Raw genomic sequence first — 18,670 nt, forward strand, 5'->3', positions numbered from 1 at the left:
TCAAAAATAATTTTTCCGTTTTTTTAAATAATTTCGAAATATAATATAATATTATAAATTCCAAAATATCGAAACAATTAAATAATTCAAAACTAAAATCCTATTATGTCCCATCAAGGCTTATCATTAATTAACCTTCTCTTAGCCTTAATTAAGCACCATTTAAATTAAACAAATCTCTTAATCCAATTCATAATTAAATATACTAAACTACCCACATAAACTCACTTAATTTAAACTAAACACACTTAGGGTATCATTAACACTCTAATCAAGGTTTAGTGAGTTAAACTCACCCGATTAGCGAGCCGAGCGGACCAAAAAGACGGGGATGCCGAGGGGAACAACTTTCCTCAAAGCGGGCCAAGCACTCGGGGTCGGGAAGCTGGCCAAAACGGGCCAAAACCAGGCTGAGATACCCACTAAAACCAGCTGTTGTCCAAGCTTAGAGGAGGGCTGTCCAGCGGCGGTTCGGGCACGAAATCGACGAAGGAGGATGGCGGATGCTCGAACGGTTGCTGGCGGTGGTTCCGGCGGCTTTTCGATGGTCTTGGCGACAGCGGACATCTCGGGACAATGAAGGACGACAACTAGGACACGCAAATGAAGGGAAGATGGTGCGACGGTGGAATGACGAGCGCACAAGCGAGGCTTCGCGCGTGGACGAGCGGCAACGGCGACGGCTCCGGCGACGTGTGGTGGCATTGAGCGGGCGGAGGGGGCGTGCGTGTGGGCTGGGCGAGCTGCTAGTTTCCGTTCAGCCCTCTCTCCTCCCACCAAGTTCCAAGACAACCTCCTTGAATCAAGGAAGAAGATGAAGTGAAAGCCCACCTTTTCAAGAGCCAATCCTCACCCTCCACTTGTCAACATCCTAGCCACTCTTGCCCTACACCATGACATCACTTGTCATACTCCACTATCTCAAACTCCCACAACCTTATTCCAATAGGTTCAATTTCATTTTCCGCCGATGCATGACATCTTGTACAACAATTCCTTCAATCCCAATCAATTCTCTTCCAATTGAGTCCAATTAAAGTCCATAAATTAATCCAAGATCACCACACTTTAATCCACACCCTCACTTTTCCATAGAACCTTCTTGAGTCCCAAAGGCACGACCAAAGACGGGCCTACTAATATCTCAAGCCAAATTAGCCATTCTCTAATTTAATTGCTAAAAAAATTCTGATTATATGAAAAATCTTCCGAAGATGAGTTAATATTCCTAAAATGATTTATGACATACCCTGACTTCTAATTTCTTAATTCGATCTCAATTTCATGGTTAATTTCACTTTGGCACGATACTAGCGTGTCCCGATCTACCGGGCAGCTTTTAGAAATTTTCATGTGTTTGACCTGTGGTTGATCAATTCAAGCCACAATGTACATCTTTGACACATTGGTGACTCTCGGTTGTTGAGGTAATCTCAAGGTTTCAAATACGAACACAGGGTACCCAATCGATAGAAAAATCGGTCTAGTGTCGATCAACAAGAATTGTGCGATCTGGTGGAATCACCCACACTTGATCACATGCCTCTGTCGAGTCAACCTATCTCCAGTCTTTAATCGATTTTTATCTGTGCCGTAATGATCCTTGTAGATTAGCTCGGTTGAAATGTCGCTTCTTAGTCAAATTCTCATGTCTAGTGCATTAGAATTTCTTAACGGCTTCACCTGATAAACTAGTTTTCACATGAGTGGCCGACTCAAGGAAAAGAACTATATGCGTGCCAACGAAATGCCCGTCTCAATTGATTGAAAATAGAATTGGAAAAATCGAGATGTCACAGTATTCCTTTCCATCAAAGTAGGGAGGTTTGGTGTTGCTTTGGCCTTCAACCAATCCTGGAGCCAAAATACTAGCCATAGATCTTTAGCTTTTGAAATAAAAACACTTCAACAAAATAAGCACACAGGCTCTAATACCAATTGAAAGGGTTAGTAGGAATACCTAGATGGGGTGAATAGGTGTGAAAATAATTTTTCACAGAATAAAACGATTGCTTTTGGAATTAAGTCTTAGCAGACTTAAGCGAGTTCAGGCTTTAATAGTTAAATACGACTATGAACAATTAAAAGAGTTTAGGAAAGAGAATAGGAACACAAAGTTTATAGTGGTTCAGCTTAAATCAAGCCTACGTCTACTCTCCTACGCTGACAGCCTACTGGCTGGATTCCACTATGAATTAAAAGAGATTTTACAATCTCACGATCTCAATTTCACAGTGTAGAGACTCTACTACACTCTCCCGAAGTCTCACAAATGTTTGCTCTCTCTTTTGAGAACAATTTTAGCTCAGCAAATGAAATAGCAAGGAATTATGAAGTTTCAGACTTTGAAAATTTTCTTTCACACTCTCTATCGAATGACTAGTGAGTCCGCCTTAAATACTCTTTCACGCCAAAACAACCGTTGGCACTTTCCAAAGGAATTCTTCCAATCTACTTGTTGGATAGAATCAATCAAGGAGATCTCGAGTTGTATGATGATTGAGATGAAAGCCCGTCAATCCTGTTCACCTATACAATCAGGATATTGGTTTCCATAAGTAGAAATTTCCAAGTTTACTTGCCTTCCAAAATATTTGATTATCGAGATTGAATCCAACAAAGATAATCAATCATGAGAGTGCTGCATCCAGCCGTAAAGTTGTCCAAAAGCCATACGGATCAATTCCTTAAAGAATTAAAGATAATCACGCATTTGGATAAGTCTTCATTCTTCAATCTAGAAACTGTCGGAGGGCAAACTTTGAACCAAAAGTCTGGCACTCCTCAGACTTTGTCACTAAAGTTTGAAAGTCATCATAATAGATTTTGGATAAGTTTTGTCAACTTCAAAACCTTAGGGAGTTTTCTCCAACAGATGTTCCTTTACTTATGGATACTCCACAGGTACAATTCGCTAAAGCTAGTGCCTAAACAGAACCGGAATCAAACTATCTTCGGATAGTAGAACTCCTCTTGGATATTAAGGCACAACAATATGGAATGGAGTTTGAAATTCAAAAGTTACATGCTGCTCTTGGTACTACCTCACAATTCCTTACGAGCAAGGTACAATCTCTCGATACTCAGGTTTAGACTTTGAATCAGTAGGCTTCGCAGAGTCAAGTAAAAGTGAAGACTATTTATCATCAGTGTCTAAATAAGCTTAAGCAGACCGTGTAGTCCTTGGAGGATTTTCGACTTGTTCGTGTTCCCAAACAACTCTGATTGTTTTTCGACTCGACCTCTTTTTTTTTTTATGCCTAACTTGTGACATCCTGATTTTCAGGTTCTGGTTTCGATTAGATAAGTTGGGCTTTTCATTGACGCGCCTATAGTTCTTTTCTTTGAGTTGGTTACTCACGAGATAACTAGCCTATCAAGGGAAGTCGTTAAGGGATTTTAACGCAAAAGACATTGAGAATTCGACCAGCTCGACTGTGCTAGTCTGTAAGGGTCAATACGACACCGTTATAAGTGATTAGTGATTGGATATAGGTCGATTCGACGGAAGCACACAATTGAATTAATCACACCTGATTGCAAAATTCATGTCGAGCGTTACTAACCCAATTTTCTGTCGATTCGGTACCTGGTACCCGCAATTGAAACATTGAGGTTTTCATGACAACCGAGAGTCGCCAATGTGTCGAAAATGTACATGTGGTTCGAAAATAATCGACCACGGGTCAATTGCACTAAAAATTCCTAAAAGCTACCCGGTAGGTTAGGTTATACTAAAATCGTATCCGATTGAAATTAACTGCGAATTTGAACCGGATTTCAGAAATTGAAAGTTCTGTCAAGTCACAATTCATTTTAGGACCGTCGACTCATCCTTCGAAGAATTTTCGGTGAGCTCAGGATTTTTATGGAAAATTGCTTCAGACTATTAAAAAAAGAACATAAATTCAGAGGGGCCAAATTGAGGGGATTTTTGGCCTCCAAAGTGAGCTACTTGGTAAAGGGAAATTATGGAAATTGTGTAGGCTTCCTCCGCAACAAATTTGGTCATCAATTGGAGGGATTTGTTAAGAAATTGAATTTCGGACATTTCGAAAAAAGGAAAAGAATTCGGATGGAAGAGAGAGTGGCCATTTTCTCTGTCCAAGACTTGTTATTTGGGGGAATTTACATGCAAGAAAGTAAGTGGGGATCAAGTATATTAGTATGGAGATTTTTGGGGACCAAATTGGATTGAATTGAAGTCTAATTGGGTGAAATTCGTATGCTTGAGTGGGGGCTGCCATGTGGACATCAACCTAGGTGTATGTGGAATTTTATGTGTATAAAGGCTTGGGGGCAAAGGAGATGAAAATGTGAGCTTGTGGGATCCAAAACAATGATGAAATAGGATATTTTATCTTGACTTTTTCCCTCTACTTTTCTCCAACTTCCTTCGCACCCCGCCTATCGCCTCTCTCTTCTTCTTGCACGGCCCAACTTCACGGACTCCTCTCCATCTTTGCTCCATTGGACCGATACCCAACAGCGACACTTGCTGATTTCCACCGAGCAGCAGCCACTTGCTCCTTTTTCCCTCCTGGCACCAGCACCTCAAGCTATCAACCACCATCCTTCAAGTTGGCGTTGCACAAACTCCCACCAACGATAGAACCCAGCTCCTCACGCCTCCACCGTCTTTTGCCAACGAAGCCCCGACGCTTTCCTTCCTCTCTCTCGTCTCTCACGCTGCCATGAAGACCCAAAGAACGATACCCCACCGAATCAAACTTCCCTATAGCTTCTTCGCGAGTCAACACCAACGGCTTCCCTCAATGCTGACTCCATCATTTCGTCCCCTCCTCCCAGCAGTGACGTTCGTGAGCCATTCCACTGAATTTCCTTCTCACTGTCGCACGCCCACGCCAGAAATTCATTTGCTCCACGTTCCACGAGCCCAGCAACCCTATTGAGCAGCCTACTCACTGTTCCAGTGCCTCGCTCCACCGAAACCAGCCCGCCAAGCCGGGCCAAGCCGTGACCAACAAACCCCCCTTCAAGACCAGCTCAACCGTGAGTTTCCTTAGCCATTTTTGGCTCGATCTAAGCTCTCGTTGGCGCCATCGTTAATTCGAGTTTCGACTACCGTCGCGTTGCCGTCACCGTGAACCGGTTTTCACGTTAAACCGATGAGTTTACTCACTAAACTCTACTTATGGAGTTAATTATGTTTAAGTGTTGATTAGTTTAAGTTAATTAGGGATTATGTGGTTAGTTAGAATGGATTAGTGATTTAATTACTCGTTTATGCATGTCAACTAGTTAGAGTAGCGTAATTAGCAACTAGACAGGTTGTAGTATTTACCTAGATAGGTTCAGAAATTTTCCGAGCCCATCTCAGTATTTAATTAGGCTTTTTCGGCCTAAGTTTGCATTTTTGGTATTTATTGGTATTTATTTAATTAATTTTGGTAATTATTTAATTAATTATTATTTTCAAGAAATTAGATCGGGATAGCCAAGAATCTGGAATTTCATGTTGATTGCAATGGTATGATTAGTTTATTTAATTGAGTGCTAGATTTTGCAAATTGAGTGTTGATTGTAATTTTGGGTATTTATCCCAAAATTTTATAATTTCAATATTTAATTAGAAAATAACCGGGGTTAGTTTACAATGCCAAAAATGTTTTTATAAACTATATAATTAGTGAGATTTTGTAAAATAAAGATATTATATTTTTAGTTTAGCCCGACCATGTACCCACACACGATTATTTTTATCAAGTATTTTTAACACGAAGAAAATAGGCCAAGACATTGTTTTAATTGAGGAATTTACGTGTGAAGCACAATATCCTTGGCCGTGGGTGAATAATCGTGCGATGATTTATTGTCGTGGTAAGATGACTATTGAAAGATGAGGTGATGTATGTTGTGCGTGACGATATGGGTTGGATCAAGAAAACCACCGAACTTCTAGTAGGTCATACCCATTGGGCTGTGATTAACTGTTGAACTTCTAGTAGGCCGTGCCCATGGGGCCATGATAAACCTCCGAATTTTGAGTAGGTTGTGCCCATTGGATCATGATTAAAATACAATGCTTGGTTACACCAGAATACCGTCAAGCATCAAGCAGGCGATGCCCTTTGGGCTGTGATTAAAATAGGGATGCGTGTTTGGTTGAGATTGTGTGAGACTTTCCTGTTGATGTGTGCATTTATTATATGCATCTGTGATATGAATTGTACTAACATGTAGGAGGGAACTGAGGCAAGGTAAGTCATTTGTTTTGTGTGTATAGACTACCTTTAGGCATATTTCCTTCCTAGTCGAGGTTTAGGGGGTGAACTTGCTGAGACATTGTCTCACCCCGTCATGGGCTTAAACTTTTCAGGTCATTAGATGGAGGACCCGAAGCCCTGGAGCCTATTGAAGTGGAGTCCGAAGGATCGGTGTTTGTGTCTGACGAGTAGGTCGTAGGACAGCTTCTTTTGGGACCGATCTTTTTGTACCTAAATTCAATTGTTTATAAAAGTGTTTAGGTTGTGAAACTGTTTCATGCTTTTCTATCCCATATTAGTTCTGTCAGAGGTAATCGTTTGCTTTCGCATATGCATTAAAATGAATGGGTCGGTGATGCATCCTAGGACGTCGCAAGTTTAGTCGACCACCGAGGGATGGGCACGCACTTGAGGTTCAAGGTGTGACATAACTGATTTCATCTTTTTGCTGCTGACAAAAAGGGGGAGAGACTATACATATTGAATCTTTTGAATCTTAAACTTTTGATTTGTGGTTATGGTTGTGTTTTGAACTTGTGGCGTTTGAATATGTGCTGGAACCTTTAATGGTTTGTTTTGTTTTGCAGAACCAATAAGACTGATATGGTTTGTGGATGTAGAGTACTACTATGTGTATTTATTACAGTTACTTTCTGTTCTTTTTATAAATTATCATGTGCTGCTAAAGTGTTGTTTTGCAAGATATAATTTCTATATTATGATTAAATCTGCATGAAAGTTTTGTCACCATAAAAAATGGGGAGATTGTTGAGAAAACTCTTATCAAGTTTTGAAGTTGACAAAACTTTCATTATCTTATTCTTAATCTTACTTTGAAGGATACTAGACTTCAGTGTTATATCGTGGAATGCTGTCAAAGTCTATCTTACTTTAGAAGTCCTTCCCACTCGATGAAGATCTAGACTGAACCCAAGTCAAGAATGGAATATAATCAGACTCGTGATTATTAATCTTTCAACAAGGATTCAGTACGTGTAAGATTTATCCTTAATATCTGGCTTTCTGGTGGAGAATCTCACTTACCTTTTTTAAATATATTGGTGAATTCAATCACGGATTGATAAAATCAATTTCAAAGACAAGTTCCTTTTTAGGAAGCATCTACTTATGGAAACCTAGATTCTGATTGTATGGACGACTGGAATCATCGGATTTTCATCTCAACCTTCAAACGGGTACAAGATCTCTTTAATCGATTCTGTCCAACGGGTTGATTGGAAGAAATTCCTCTGAAAAGTGCCAACAATTAGAAAGGCGTAGAGGAGTATTTAAGGAGGTCATTCAGTTCATTTGAGAGTGCGTGAGAATTAAAATTCCAAAGTTTGAGACCTTTCCAATCACTTGTTTTTCATCGTTTGTGCTTACAAATTGTACTCAAGAGAGGAAAACTCAAAATGAGTGACTTAGTAAGAGAAAAAAGAAACTCTTCACTGAGGGATCATACTCAAGTCGTTGTAATTCTCTGTTGAATCCTTAGTGAAATTCAACCAGAAGGCTGTCAGCGTGAGAAAGTGGACGTATGCTTGATTTAAGCCGAACCACTATAAATCTCATGTCTAATTTTCTCTTCCGTTAAATCTTTTGATTTTTTTGTTGCAATATTTTTATGAGTTTTGCTAATTTCTAAAACATCTTATTTGAGTCTAAACTTTTATTAGAAGTTTGGAGTCACAGACTTTGTTTGAGAAAATAACTTTACTGCTTTTATTAGCTTAATTTGTTTTTACATCTATTCACATCTCCTCTAAATGGTAATACTAGTACTTTCACATATGAGGGTTCTCTTAGGAAACCCATATCACTTAAAGAGAAGGGGCATCGAAGATTTACTTATGCGTATGCATGTTTACCATGTCAAAGGATGTACATTCAACACGTGAGGTCCACATGTCATAATCATAATTATGAAGAAAAGGCGCGTCCACTCTTGCAATTGGATTGGGTAAAACAATGACCGGACCCCATCTAGAAGGGAAAATGAATCATCTACAAATAGTGCTAGTCAACTCACCATTGGGGAGGTCGAGGAGAAATTCTCCAGATTTTGTAGTGTTTGACACAGACCAAGTCTTTTGGATCTAGGTAATAATCATATAGGGATTTTTTTTGCCAAAATCAGTCTATAAATATATCATCTATTTCAAGTTACAATCTTAACTAAGTTACCAATTCTTAACACCCATGCTGAATGTTAACATTATAAAAAATTTGCCGACGTTTTAAAGTTACAAATGTCAATATCGAATTATGAACTATTTCTTCAATTAGATATGCCAACCATTTTTTAAGGTTATTTACCAACGTGTATTGGTCATGAGTGACTGCACAAGCACAAGAGGGTCTTAGATCAAAGCAGGGAACACAATTAAGTTGAGAGAGGAAAGGACAAAAACCAGATTAGATATATTTCTTTCTTAAGTCTTAATAATATATATATATATTTTAAATTTGGGCCGATGTATGTGTCTTCGGAATTCAACATTTTGTAGCCCAATAGCTCGAACTGTCCTGAACTTTTCATAAAAGATTAGGCGGGCCTAGGTAAATCCAACCCAAGAAACAATCTAAACCGACCCGGGGGGACTATTAACCTCAAGTCTAGTAAATACACTTGTACATATTTTATAATATATAAAAAAAAAGATAAAAATTACTAATTTATCAAAATGTTAGTAAGTTATCAGTTAAGTTCAAATTTTACCAGTATGGTTTAGTAAACTACTAAATATAATTCTACCCAAAAAAAAAAACTACTAAATATAATGAATTTGACAATATTCCAATATATTAGTAAATAACAAACATCTTTAAAATGTTATAAGTTGGTTAGTGTACATCCAATCCTCTATAGAATTTTCCAACAACCTAATAAGTAACAATATTTTTCAACTATTACAAATACGGTTAGTAAGCTTTCACTTTGTAACGAATTTATCAATATTTGAATTCACAATGTATTCCCATTGAGAAGAGTTGTTTCTTCACATTTCACAGAGTCTTTCATTCTGATTTGGAGTTCATGCAAATTTTTCCCATGTCTCGATATTGAGAAAGGAAACATAATCTTAGGAAAGGAATATATTAAACATCGGCGGGCCCTATGCCATTAATAATTTCGATTTCTAATTTTGTATCGCCCTCAACTTTCAATTAACAGCAAAAGCATAAGTAGGATGAAATGAAATTTGCCAACATAATTTCACATCATTGACAACCAAAACATTTAAAGTATAATAACACATAGTACTGCTAGATTGCTGAAAAACACCAAATTACAAAGTGACATGATTTGCACTTTCCAAGCCGTTCCATTGATGGCTTGCTAGAACAAGGTTGAAATTAAAGAAAAAAATATTGGTTACTACTGATAAGGAGAAACAGACCAACTACAAAGACAATTTTGCTTGAATAAGAAAACAAGAACTTCACGAGATCAATAAAGCATTAGACTAATTGATGTGGATAATAGACCCGTTACACTCTTCTCAATCTCCTCCTCAACTCGGCCGCCTTCACCGCAACAATCACGTACACCATGTCTACTTTACGATCCACAAAGTTGAAGTACACTTGTCTCCAGTTCTTCTTGTACACCAAACTGCCAACAACTGCCCAAAACCCAGTCGCAAACCCAAGCATTATTACTATGTAGAACATTACCTTTTCAAGCTTACCTTCTTCATTGGCAACTTCTTTTGGCGCTCGAGGGGCCTCTGCTTTAGGGCATTTCTTTTGTAGAGGATCACCACAAAGTAGAGGATTGTCGGCGTAAATGGAAGGATCATCAAGTGTCTGGATTTGATTTCCTTTCGGAATTGGCCCTGTGAAGTTGTTGTGTGACAAGTCTAGTTTGCTCAGTGATATGAATGCAGAAAAGCTTTGTGGGATTGTTCCCGAAAGGTGATTATTCGAAAGATCAAGTGACTCGAGCAATCTCATGTCTCCAATCATGGTCGGGATGCCACCAGAAAGAAAGTTGCGTGATAAGTTCAAGCCTCGCAATCCGGAGAGCAAGGTAAGCTCTCTTAGAATCGGCCCAACCAGTTTGTTGCTCGAGAGATCTAAATTCACCATGAGCTTTAGATCAAGTGTTGTGTAGTCGAGATCCACCCCCTTCACAACCTGCTCCACATGCTCTTGAGTCCAATCCGTTGTAGGGATGTCTGGAGAAGCGAGTGAGTTGCCTTCATCTATGCTTTTGTTCAGTTTCAAACCTTTCATATGGCCAAGACAATTTGGAATCGTTCCTGTCAGATTGTTGACTGCCATGTCCAATATTTGCAGCGCAGAGAGTAAGCATAGTTGCGAAGGAATGCTTCCATTGAACATGTTTTCTCGCAGTCTAAGAATCTGTAGTAACGGAAAACTTGGTCCAATCCAATGTGGAACACTACTAGCGATTTTGTTCTCGCCAAGATCCAAAATCCGCAAGTTCCTGCAATACTTTATAGTCACGGGAATTCCTCCTTGGAGCTTGTTGTTGTTCAAGTGTAATGACGTAAGCCTAATGAGATTTCCTAAAGAACTCGGTATAACTCCAGACAGCTTATTAGATGATATATCAAGGAGGCTCTTAGGGCTCTCCTTCCAACATGTAGGAATTTCGCCAACTAATTCATTCCTCCCAAGGTGCAAGTCATACAATTGTTCCATCTCGCATATTGAGGTGGGTATTGAACCACTTAAGAGATTGTCATTCAGATTCAAGATTGTCAAATGAGGCATTGCTAGGTCAATATCTTTTGGAATTGGTCCTGAAATTAAGTTGTGAGAGAGATCTAAATGAAAAAAAGGAAATTTTAACAGAGATCCATTTATTTGGTGGGGAGAAAGATCTAATGAATTTATTTGATTGTGAGAGAGATATAAATATAGAAAATGAAGAAATTCTGAAGATTCATCTATTTGGTAGGGAGAGAGATCTAATGAATTTATTTGGTTGTGAGAGAGATCTAAATATAGAGAATTAGGAGATTCCGAATATTTATTTATTTGGTTGTGAGAGAGATTTAATGAAGATATCTGGTTGTGAGAGAGATCCAACTCATAATCGAACTCATCTAACTCATACAGATTAGAAGGAATTTTTGACAGAGATCCATTTATTTGATTGTGAGAGAGATTCAAGTGGGATAATGACATGAGACCTAGCCAATCTGGGAGAGAACCTGAAATGGAGGCATTGGACAAAGATATCCTCGTGAGACCGGCTTGCGTTCTTATCCATCGTGGAAATTCTGTTCCGAACTTGCATGACACCATCCCCATGTATTGAAGATTGAAAGGTGGTATCCAGTCAGAATCCACCTCGATAGCTAAATGATTGTTGCTGATATCTAAGATCTGCAGCTTCGAGAGGTTGGAGAAGTGGATTTTGGAAATTGTTCCTCGCAAGGAATTTGCTGAAAGATCTAAAGAGAAAAGATATTGAAGTTGTCCAAGACTCTGTGGAATAGTGCCATTCAGAAGATTGTTGCTGAGATCTAAAATTGATAAGACTTGCAATCTTCCAAATGCATCCGGAATATTCCCTGTTAATTGATTAACAGAAAGAAGAAGTACTCTCAAGCATACCCAATCATACGGAGATGGTATGATTCCATGTAATTGATTATATGATAGGTCAAGTACCGTCAGGTTTTTCAAGTGAAACAGCCAATCTGGCAAAGTCCCCTGAAGCATATTTTTACCTATCCTCAGTTGCTTGAAGTTTTCCCCAATAAGCCCCGAAGAACTTCCCTCCACTGAAAATATCTCCTCATGAAGTTCGTTAACATTCAAACATAGTGACTCGAGGAAAGTGTGTTCCCTTAAGAAGGAGAACAACCCTCCTTCAATGCTTTGCAACAAATTGTCTGCAAGATTGAGATTGACAAGACTTCTCAAGCTATTGAACCACCTTGGTACTAAAGAGTTGAAAGAGTTTGAGAAAAGATAAAGGTGCTGGAGAGAAGTCATGTTTTGAAATGGAATGCTTGGGATGGGGCCCTCCAATGAATTCATTGAAAGATCGAGGTACTCAAGATGAAGAGCAGTAGAATTGGCCAAGCAATCAAAAGACAGGTGAAAGTTATAAAGCCCACAATTTGATAGGCTCAAATGGGATAAATATGGGAGTGCACTGATCACCTGCATGAAGTCTCCAGATTTGTTAACATGTATTCCACTCATGTCGAGGTACTTTAATGCCTGAAGATGTGAAAGCCACTGAAAGTCGTCAACAGCACCCGGGTGATAATAACCATGGAGATCGAGGACTTCCAACTCGGTGAGATTTCCCCATTCATGAGGAACAATTGCAAACTGGAAAGAGTCTGACAAGTCAAGGTACCTCAACTGCTTCATGGAGCCGATGAATTTGGGCATGTACGCATGTTCAAAAGAAATCCCGCTCAAGTCTAGGTAGCTCAAATATCTCAAGTTGAGCAAAGAAGGGGTTAGTTCACCAGCTGTTGAAAAAACTCGTGGGAACGAGTCATAATAATATCCATCCAACCACGATTCTCCTGCTGTTGGTAATGGATTTTCATTTACTGATGTGATTTGGAGCTTGACGACGTGTCCATTTGCTCGGTTGCACGTCACTCCGATCCATCGACAGCAATCTTCACCATTCCAAGAAGAAAGGACGTGAGATGGGTCTGAGAGACTTTGTCTGAGTTGCAGCAGAGCATTCCTTTCTTCTTCAAAGCAGATGGAGGATGAGTTTCCGTTTCTGCACAAGCATACATATGCATTGTCTAAAATTAACAACAGACTTACTAATACAAGCACTTTTACACTATCGTGTCCCGCCATGAACGATGATGAAATTGAAAATGAAAGCTATAATGCACGCCGGTTCAGGCTTCAAGTCTTTGGCTTGGGAGCATTTGTTTAAATTTTGGGAAGTTGGTTTTGAGTGGATTCTTAAGAATGGACAAAGGGCATTTATAGTGAGCAAGGCAAGGAATGATAGTGAACGTAATCAATTATTGTTCTATATCATCGGTACACCATACACATCATGTGTACATAATTTCATTTACCATCTCTGTAAACGTAAACATCAGTTTGTTGATTTTAAAATTATCCAGCAACATCCCTATGACTGGACTCCAAATCGACAATCTTCCAAAAAGTCAAATTTAAGATCTTCTCATCAGACTTTTGTGCTTACAGTCGAAGATGTTCCTGGCCGGTCGCACTTCATTAGCATTGATTGGACCGGTGGAGTTAAGGCTTGCATTGTAACAGGCATATGCCCCAAATAATTGTTGAGGCAGTTATGTATTTCAAAATCATACTTTTAATTTATTAGCTAAATGAAAAGTCACCAAGTTATAATTGTATCCCATCATCGAACAATGTAGGATAAGGTTAGAATATGTGCAAATTGGATTGGGAAGACATCAGGCGAAAAAGGGGTGTTCGCCATTGCCCAATGCTATAAACCGATGACATCAACTTCCCTTGGTCATATCACTCTGAAAACCCGCAAGACCCGCAAGCACCAAGTCTAAGTTTTGTGATCTTTGTCCTCATCCTACCTGGTCCCTTTTTCTAAGTCTCGTGGTCTTTGTCTTCATCCTACCCGATCCCTTTTTCGTCTCCCATGCCAAACTCATCGCTCTTGTCCTCATTCTACAAGACTAACAAAATTCTAAGTCCTCAACTTTCATTCACACTTGAAATAGAACAAAATCCCAATTGTCCTGAAAATATCCAAAGTTTCAGACCAAACAACACCAAAGCAAGAAACCATACTTATTAATAGGATGTGTGCCTAATTCTGCTATTTTTTCAGAATATTCATCATGTTTTTTTTTTTTTTTTTTTGGGTATAAACTCAGATTTATTCTGCAGTGTACATCTAAGGGATTTATATAGATGAAGAAAAACTTTGGAAGAGGAAAAAATAAAATTAACCAATCAATTAGCACTCTCTAATTTTATCTTCATTGATGGATGACGCGGTCAAAGAATTAAGGACTAGATAATATTATCATATGCGTTGGAACAGTCACAACTTCAGCAAAATTGAACATCGCCACATATAGAAGAGACTAGCAAAGTTTCTATCTAATTATTTAAGTTAGAAACCATCTATTTACCGTCGATAAAAGGAAATGGAGAGAATCGGATGAACGAAGAAATACAACGCAATTACTTCCTCTAAAACATAAAAAACAATTTATGAAAAATTGTACGTGGTTGCTGAAAAAGCTTAAAATTGTGCCAAGTTCACACATGAAGAGTTTCTAGAAATTCGTAAGGACTAAAATCACGGGGATAGACTTTGTTATGCATATGCATTATATTATTTAAAATGTAACTAGAGATATAACGAAGGAAAATACATACTGCTTTCGATTGGAACGCACATCACATTACTCAAGTGAATGCATGTGGAACATCTCAAACGACGTATGTTCAGCATATATGAGGTCCACATGTCATAAAATAATCAAGAAGGAAAGGCACCTCCATTATTGCGATTGGACCCCATCCAGAATAGAAAATCGATCCTCCAAAAATTAGCGTAGGTAAACTTGGCACCAAGTGCGGCACCCTTGAGGAGATCGTGGAGGACTCCGTCCAGTTTTTGCAGTGCTGAACATGGACCAAGTCAAGTCTTCTGGATCGATGTCGTTAATCATACAAGTCGATCTCTCCATCTATGTCACAATTGTCATGAACCAAGTCAAAGTCTTTTGAGTGTTGGTTATCATAATAAAGGAAAACACGTTCTTCTTTTAATAGGAGATCGGGAAGTGACAATCTGCACATAAGTCCAAGTCAAATTGGACACTTTCTCTCCATACTTAAATCAAGCAACTTCCAGGATAATACATATCGATGTTATGTATCAATAGAGGTGTTAAAATGGGTCATTGACCCATATATGAACCCATTTATATTTAAATGAATCGTTAATGGGTCAAGCCTTATTTTTTAAAGCATTCATAATGGGTTTTAAAATTAAAGAGAGTGAGATATATGGGTCTTAAATGGGTCAACTTTGCACCCATTTAAGACCCATTTATCAACCCATTTATTTTCACCCAAAGCCAAAACCTCACAATCTCTATCTTCTCTCTTTAACTTTACAATTTTTTTAAACCGAAATTATAATTATTTTTTATTTTTCTTTCCTTTTTTTTTTCTTTTTTTTTTCTTTCTTCTTCATCTCGTCGCCGACACGGCGGCCGTGACCGGCTAGGCAAGCCTCGAGCTTGCCGACGACGAGCGAGCTCGAGCTCACCGATCCGGCGAGACCGTCAACACCCAGCCGAGCTCGAGGCTCACCGAATCCGGCGAGGCGGAGGCCTCGCTTGACACCGGCAAGCTGGAGGCTCGCCAATCTGCTCGCCCGATGCCGGCGAGCTTGAGCCTCAACGCCGGAAAAACTTGAGCTCGCCGGATCTAGCAAGCCTCGAGCTCGCCGGCATCGACAAGCCGGGCAAGCTCGAGGCTCGCCCGTGGCCGGTCGCTGGACGTCGTCGTGGCCAGCGACTGGCCAAAGAAGAAGAAGAAGAAAAAGAAAAAAAGTTATATTTAAAAATAAAAATAATTAAAATTTTATTTTTTTAAAAATAAAAAATAATTAAAATTCGATTTTTTAAAATAATTATTTCAAAAATTATAAAAATTGTCCATTAAATTTGTGTTGTATAAAATTATTTTAGCAATACCATTTTTTTAAATATATATATAATAAATTAAGTTTAACAATGGGTTGGGTATGAGTTGGGTATGGGTCAAATTTTTTGCATTGCAATAAACGAGTCATAAACGGGTTAAATGGGTCGATTTGGGTCAGACCATTATGACCCGACCCACCCATTTAACGGGTCTATGTATCAAGAAGCCACGGGCAATACAGTTTACCGAGTCAATTGTACAATGCCTTCTTTTTCTGCGAAAAAAAGAAAAGAAAAGAAAAGGCAACGCTGTGGCTGCTGTAGGATTATTTTCTGCAAATGAACGGGAGGAAAAGGCTGAGTTTTGACCCAAGTCAATTTTATTCAACTGATAATTTTCATATTACTAGCCTCCCACGGGGATGCATAGACAGAGAAATTATTAACTAGGTTCGATATATTTCACCGAGCGCAGAGAAGGATGAAGTTCGCAAGGAAAAAAAGAAGAAGAAGAAGCGTGGTACAAAATCGTGCGACATTCCATTCCGGTGAGTACCTCTATATTACTGAATTGTCAATCTTGTTGAATTCATATGCAGAAATTTACATTGATGATGAGTGTACATATGCAGTCATTAGCCTTTTTTCTGTTGAAGAAGGATTAATTTGATCACTTAGTCTAATCTACTTGAGTTAATATACATTAACGAACATACTATTGGAAGGAAAGTGATTATTAAAAGCAAGAGATCACCCGAGCACAAGAAGTTTCATACACCCAAAATGAAGAACCAAAAGTTAGGGAGAGGGCATGAGATTGCTCATTACTTAAGTGGTTCTTGAATTGTTTCTTTAACTTGGCTACGTTTACAGTTATAGCCACATATGCCTTGTCTATCGCTTGATCCACGAAGCTGAAGTTTGCCCTATGCAACATGCTTTGTTGGCATCAACAGAGTTACTAGGATTGTTATTTGTACTTAATCACCTTCACTGTTATAGTTACTGCATGCAATGAGTCTTGGCATTCTTACAACACACAAACTGAATTGACAAAGGGACTTTTGGGTGTGTTTCAATCTCATAGAATATCTTGTCAAAAAAAAATCTCATAGAATATCCTAAGCATCTTTGATCTATGTGCCGTATGAGAGATGGGTGCATGCATCTAAGGTATCTAATAATTCCAGATAAAGTTAATTATTGCTTTTGTTTTCAATTCCAATTCGGAGTTTACATGTTTCTTCCAATCAAATTTCGTGAAATTGAAAGTCCCGAATGACTTCAAGTCGAGTCAACCTTTATCACTTCTCGGTTAATCTCCTACTTCATCCTTAGAGCTGCTCCAGTATCCTCTTTTTCTTTTTTTCATTTATTTTTTTGGTGAGGCAGCAATACCAGTAAAGAGGTCATGCGTCACTTTTATAGCTGTAGTCGAAACAGAGGTGTTCACTATAAGTCGATTACATCAACTTCCGTTAGTCAAATCACTGTGGAAAACACGCAAGACCCTCAAGCAACAACCCTAAGTCTTGACGGCCATATCGTCATTCTACCGGTGGCCAGGCCCAACGACCGGGGCAGAGAAAGAAGGAAAGGGTTGGCTATTCCACATAGGACGTTCGGCACTAACTAGATCATCACATTAGTAGTTTCCGATCAAAATTAGTTAAAATGACTAAATTGGCAGATCGTCAAGAGATTTAGGATTAAATTAGTAAATTATCAAAAGGTTTAGGACTAAATTTGCACAAATTAGAATTATGATTTAATTGACAAGTTGTCAAAATATTTAGAACTAAATTTGCACAATTGAAATGTTTAGGATTAAATTGGCTACCGTATAATACATTTAAGAATTTGTGGACAATTTTTGCTATGTTGGAGTGGTTTGGATGGAGAAGAACACCATAATAAACCAACAATTTTGGTGTGGGTTGCTTTTGTCATTAGCATTTATTGTATACTTGAATAAGGAGAAGATGAAGATTTGATTCATCGAGACCTTCTGCATCCAGCTAACAACACCAGTTTATGTTCTCGTCATTGTGCAGTTTTTTGGTGGCTGAGACTTAAACTCGAAAGAAAATTAAAAGAGAAAATTTCAAATTAAAACTCGAAGTGCTCTTATTTTTCAAATAAGAATTTGAAGTGGAAGTTATTTCAAATAAGAACCTGAAATGATCATATCATCTCAAATAAGGACTTTTGGCTAGCCAATGACTATTCCGGCCATCGAAGAAAGGATATCTTAGTTGAAAAAAATTCAAAATATATTTTATTTTCTTTTTCTTTTTCCCTCTTCCCTCCCCCAGCCATCACTATGCCTCATCAATGGCCAGCAGAGGTCGCCAACCTCCTTACGCCCTCGCTTGAGTCTAGCAACCTTCACCATGTCCGACGGAGGGAAGAGAGAAAAAGAAAAAGGAAAAAAGGGAAAAAATGAAAATAACAGAAAAAGAGAAAAATTCAAAGAAATAAAAGATGAAAACGCCCTTTGATCGGTGAGAGTAGGCCTTTCTTTAAGAATGATATGGAAATTTCAAATCATTATTTGAGAAAATGATGATACTTCAAGCCCTTATCTAAAACAATGTTCATTTTATACCTTTTTTTTTTTTTTTTTTTTTTTAGAAAATGAGAGCATTTTAGGCATTTGCTTGGAATTTTCTAGACTAAAATGAATCCACAAATCAAAGACATCCTTGGTCAATCTACACAATTAAGCCTTTCTTATGGATTTGACTTGATGAAATTTTTATGGCTTCCATTCTTCGTGTAACTTTGGTAATTAATTGA

General features: G+C 38.5%; 1 protein-coding gene across 1 annotated transcript; it reads right to left on the reverse strand.

Moving 5' to 3' along the window:
• Window positions 1-9,722: 9,722 nt before the first annotated feature.
• On the reverse strand, window positions 9,723-12,614 carry LOC104426969 (receptor-like protein EIX1). The gene is made up of 2 exons (XM_039304643.1): window positions 11,417-12,614; window positions 9,723-11,002 (listed from the first exon to the last, which is right to left on the reverse strand). The coding sequence occupies exons 1-2, from the start codon at window positions 12,612-12,614 to the stop codon at window positions 9,723-9,725; spliced, it is 2,478 nt and encodes an 825-aa protein (XP_039160577.1).
• Window positions 12,615-18,670: the final 6,056 nt, after the last annotated feature.

The sequence above is a fragment of the Eucalyptus grandis genome, chromosome 11 (assembly GCF_016545825.1).
Source record: "Eucalyptus grandis isolate ANBG69807.140 chromosome 11, ASM1654582v1, whole genome shotgun sequence".
Lineage (NCBI taxonomy): Eukaryota > Viridiplantae > Streptophyta > Magnoliopsida > Myrtales > Myrtaceae > Eucalyptus > Eucalyptus grandis.

What these genes read in the sequence shown, in the direction of transcription:
- LOC104426969 (XM_039304643.1), bottom strand. Translation starts at nt 12,614, where the DNA reads ATGCCCAAATTCATCGGCTCCATGAAGCAGTTGAGGTACCTTGACTTG. An exon ending in GTCCAATGCCTCCATTTCAG is followed by an intron (nt 11,003 to 11,416) that starts GTTCTCTCCCAG and finishes ACTTAATTTCAG; the next exon opens with GACCAATTCCAAAAGATATT.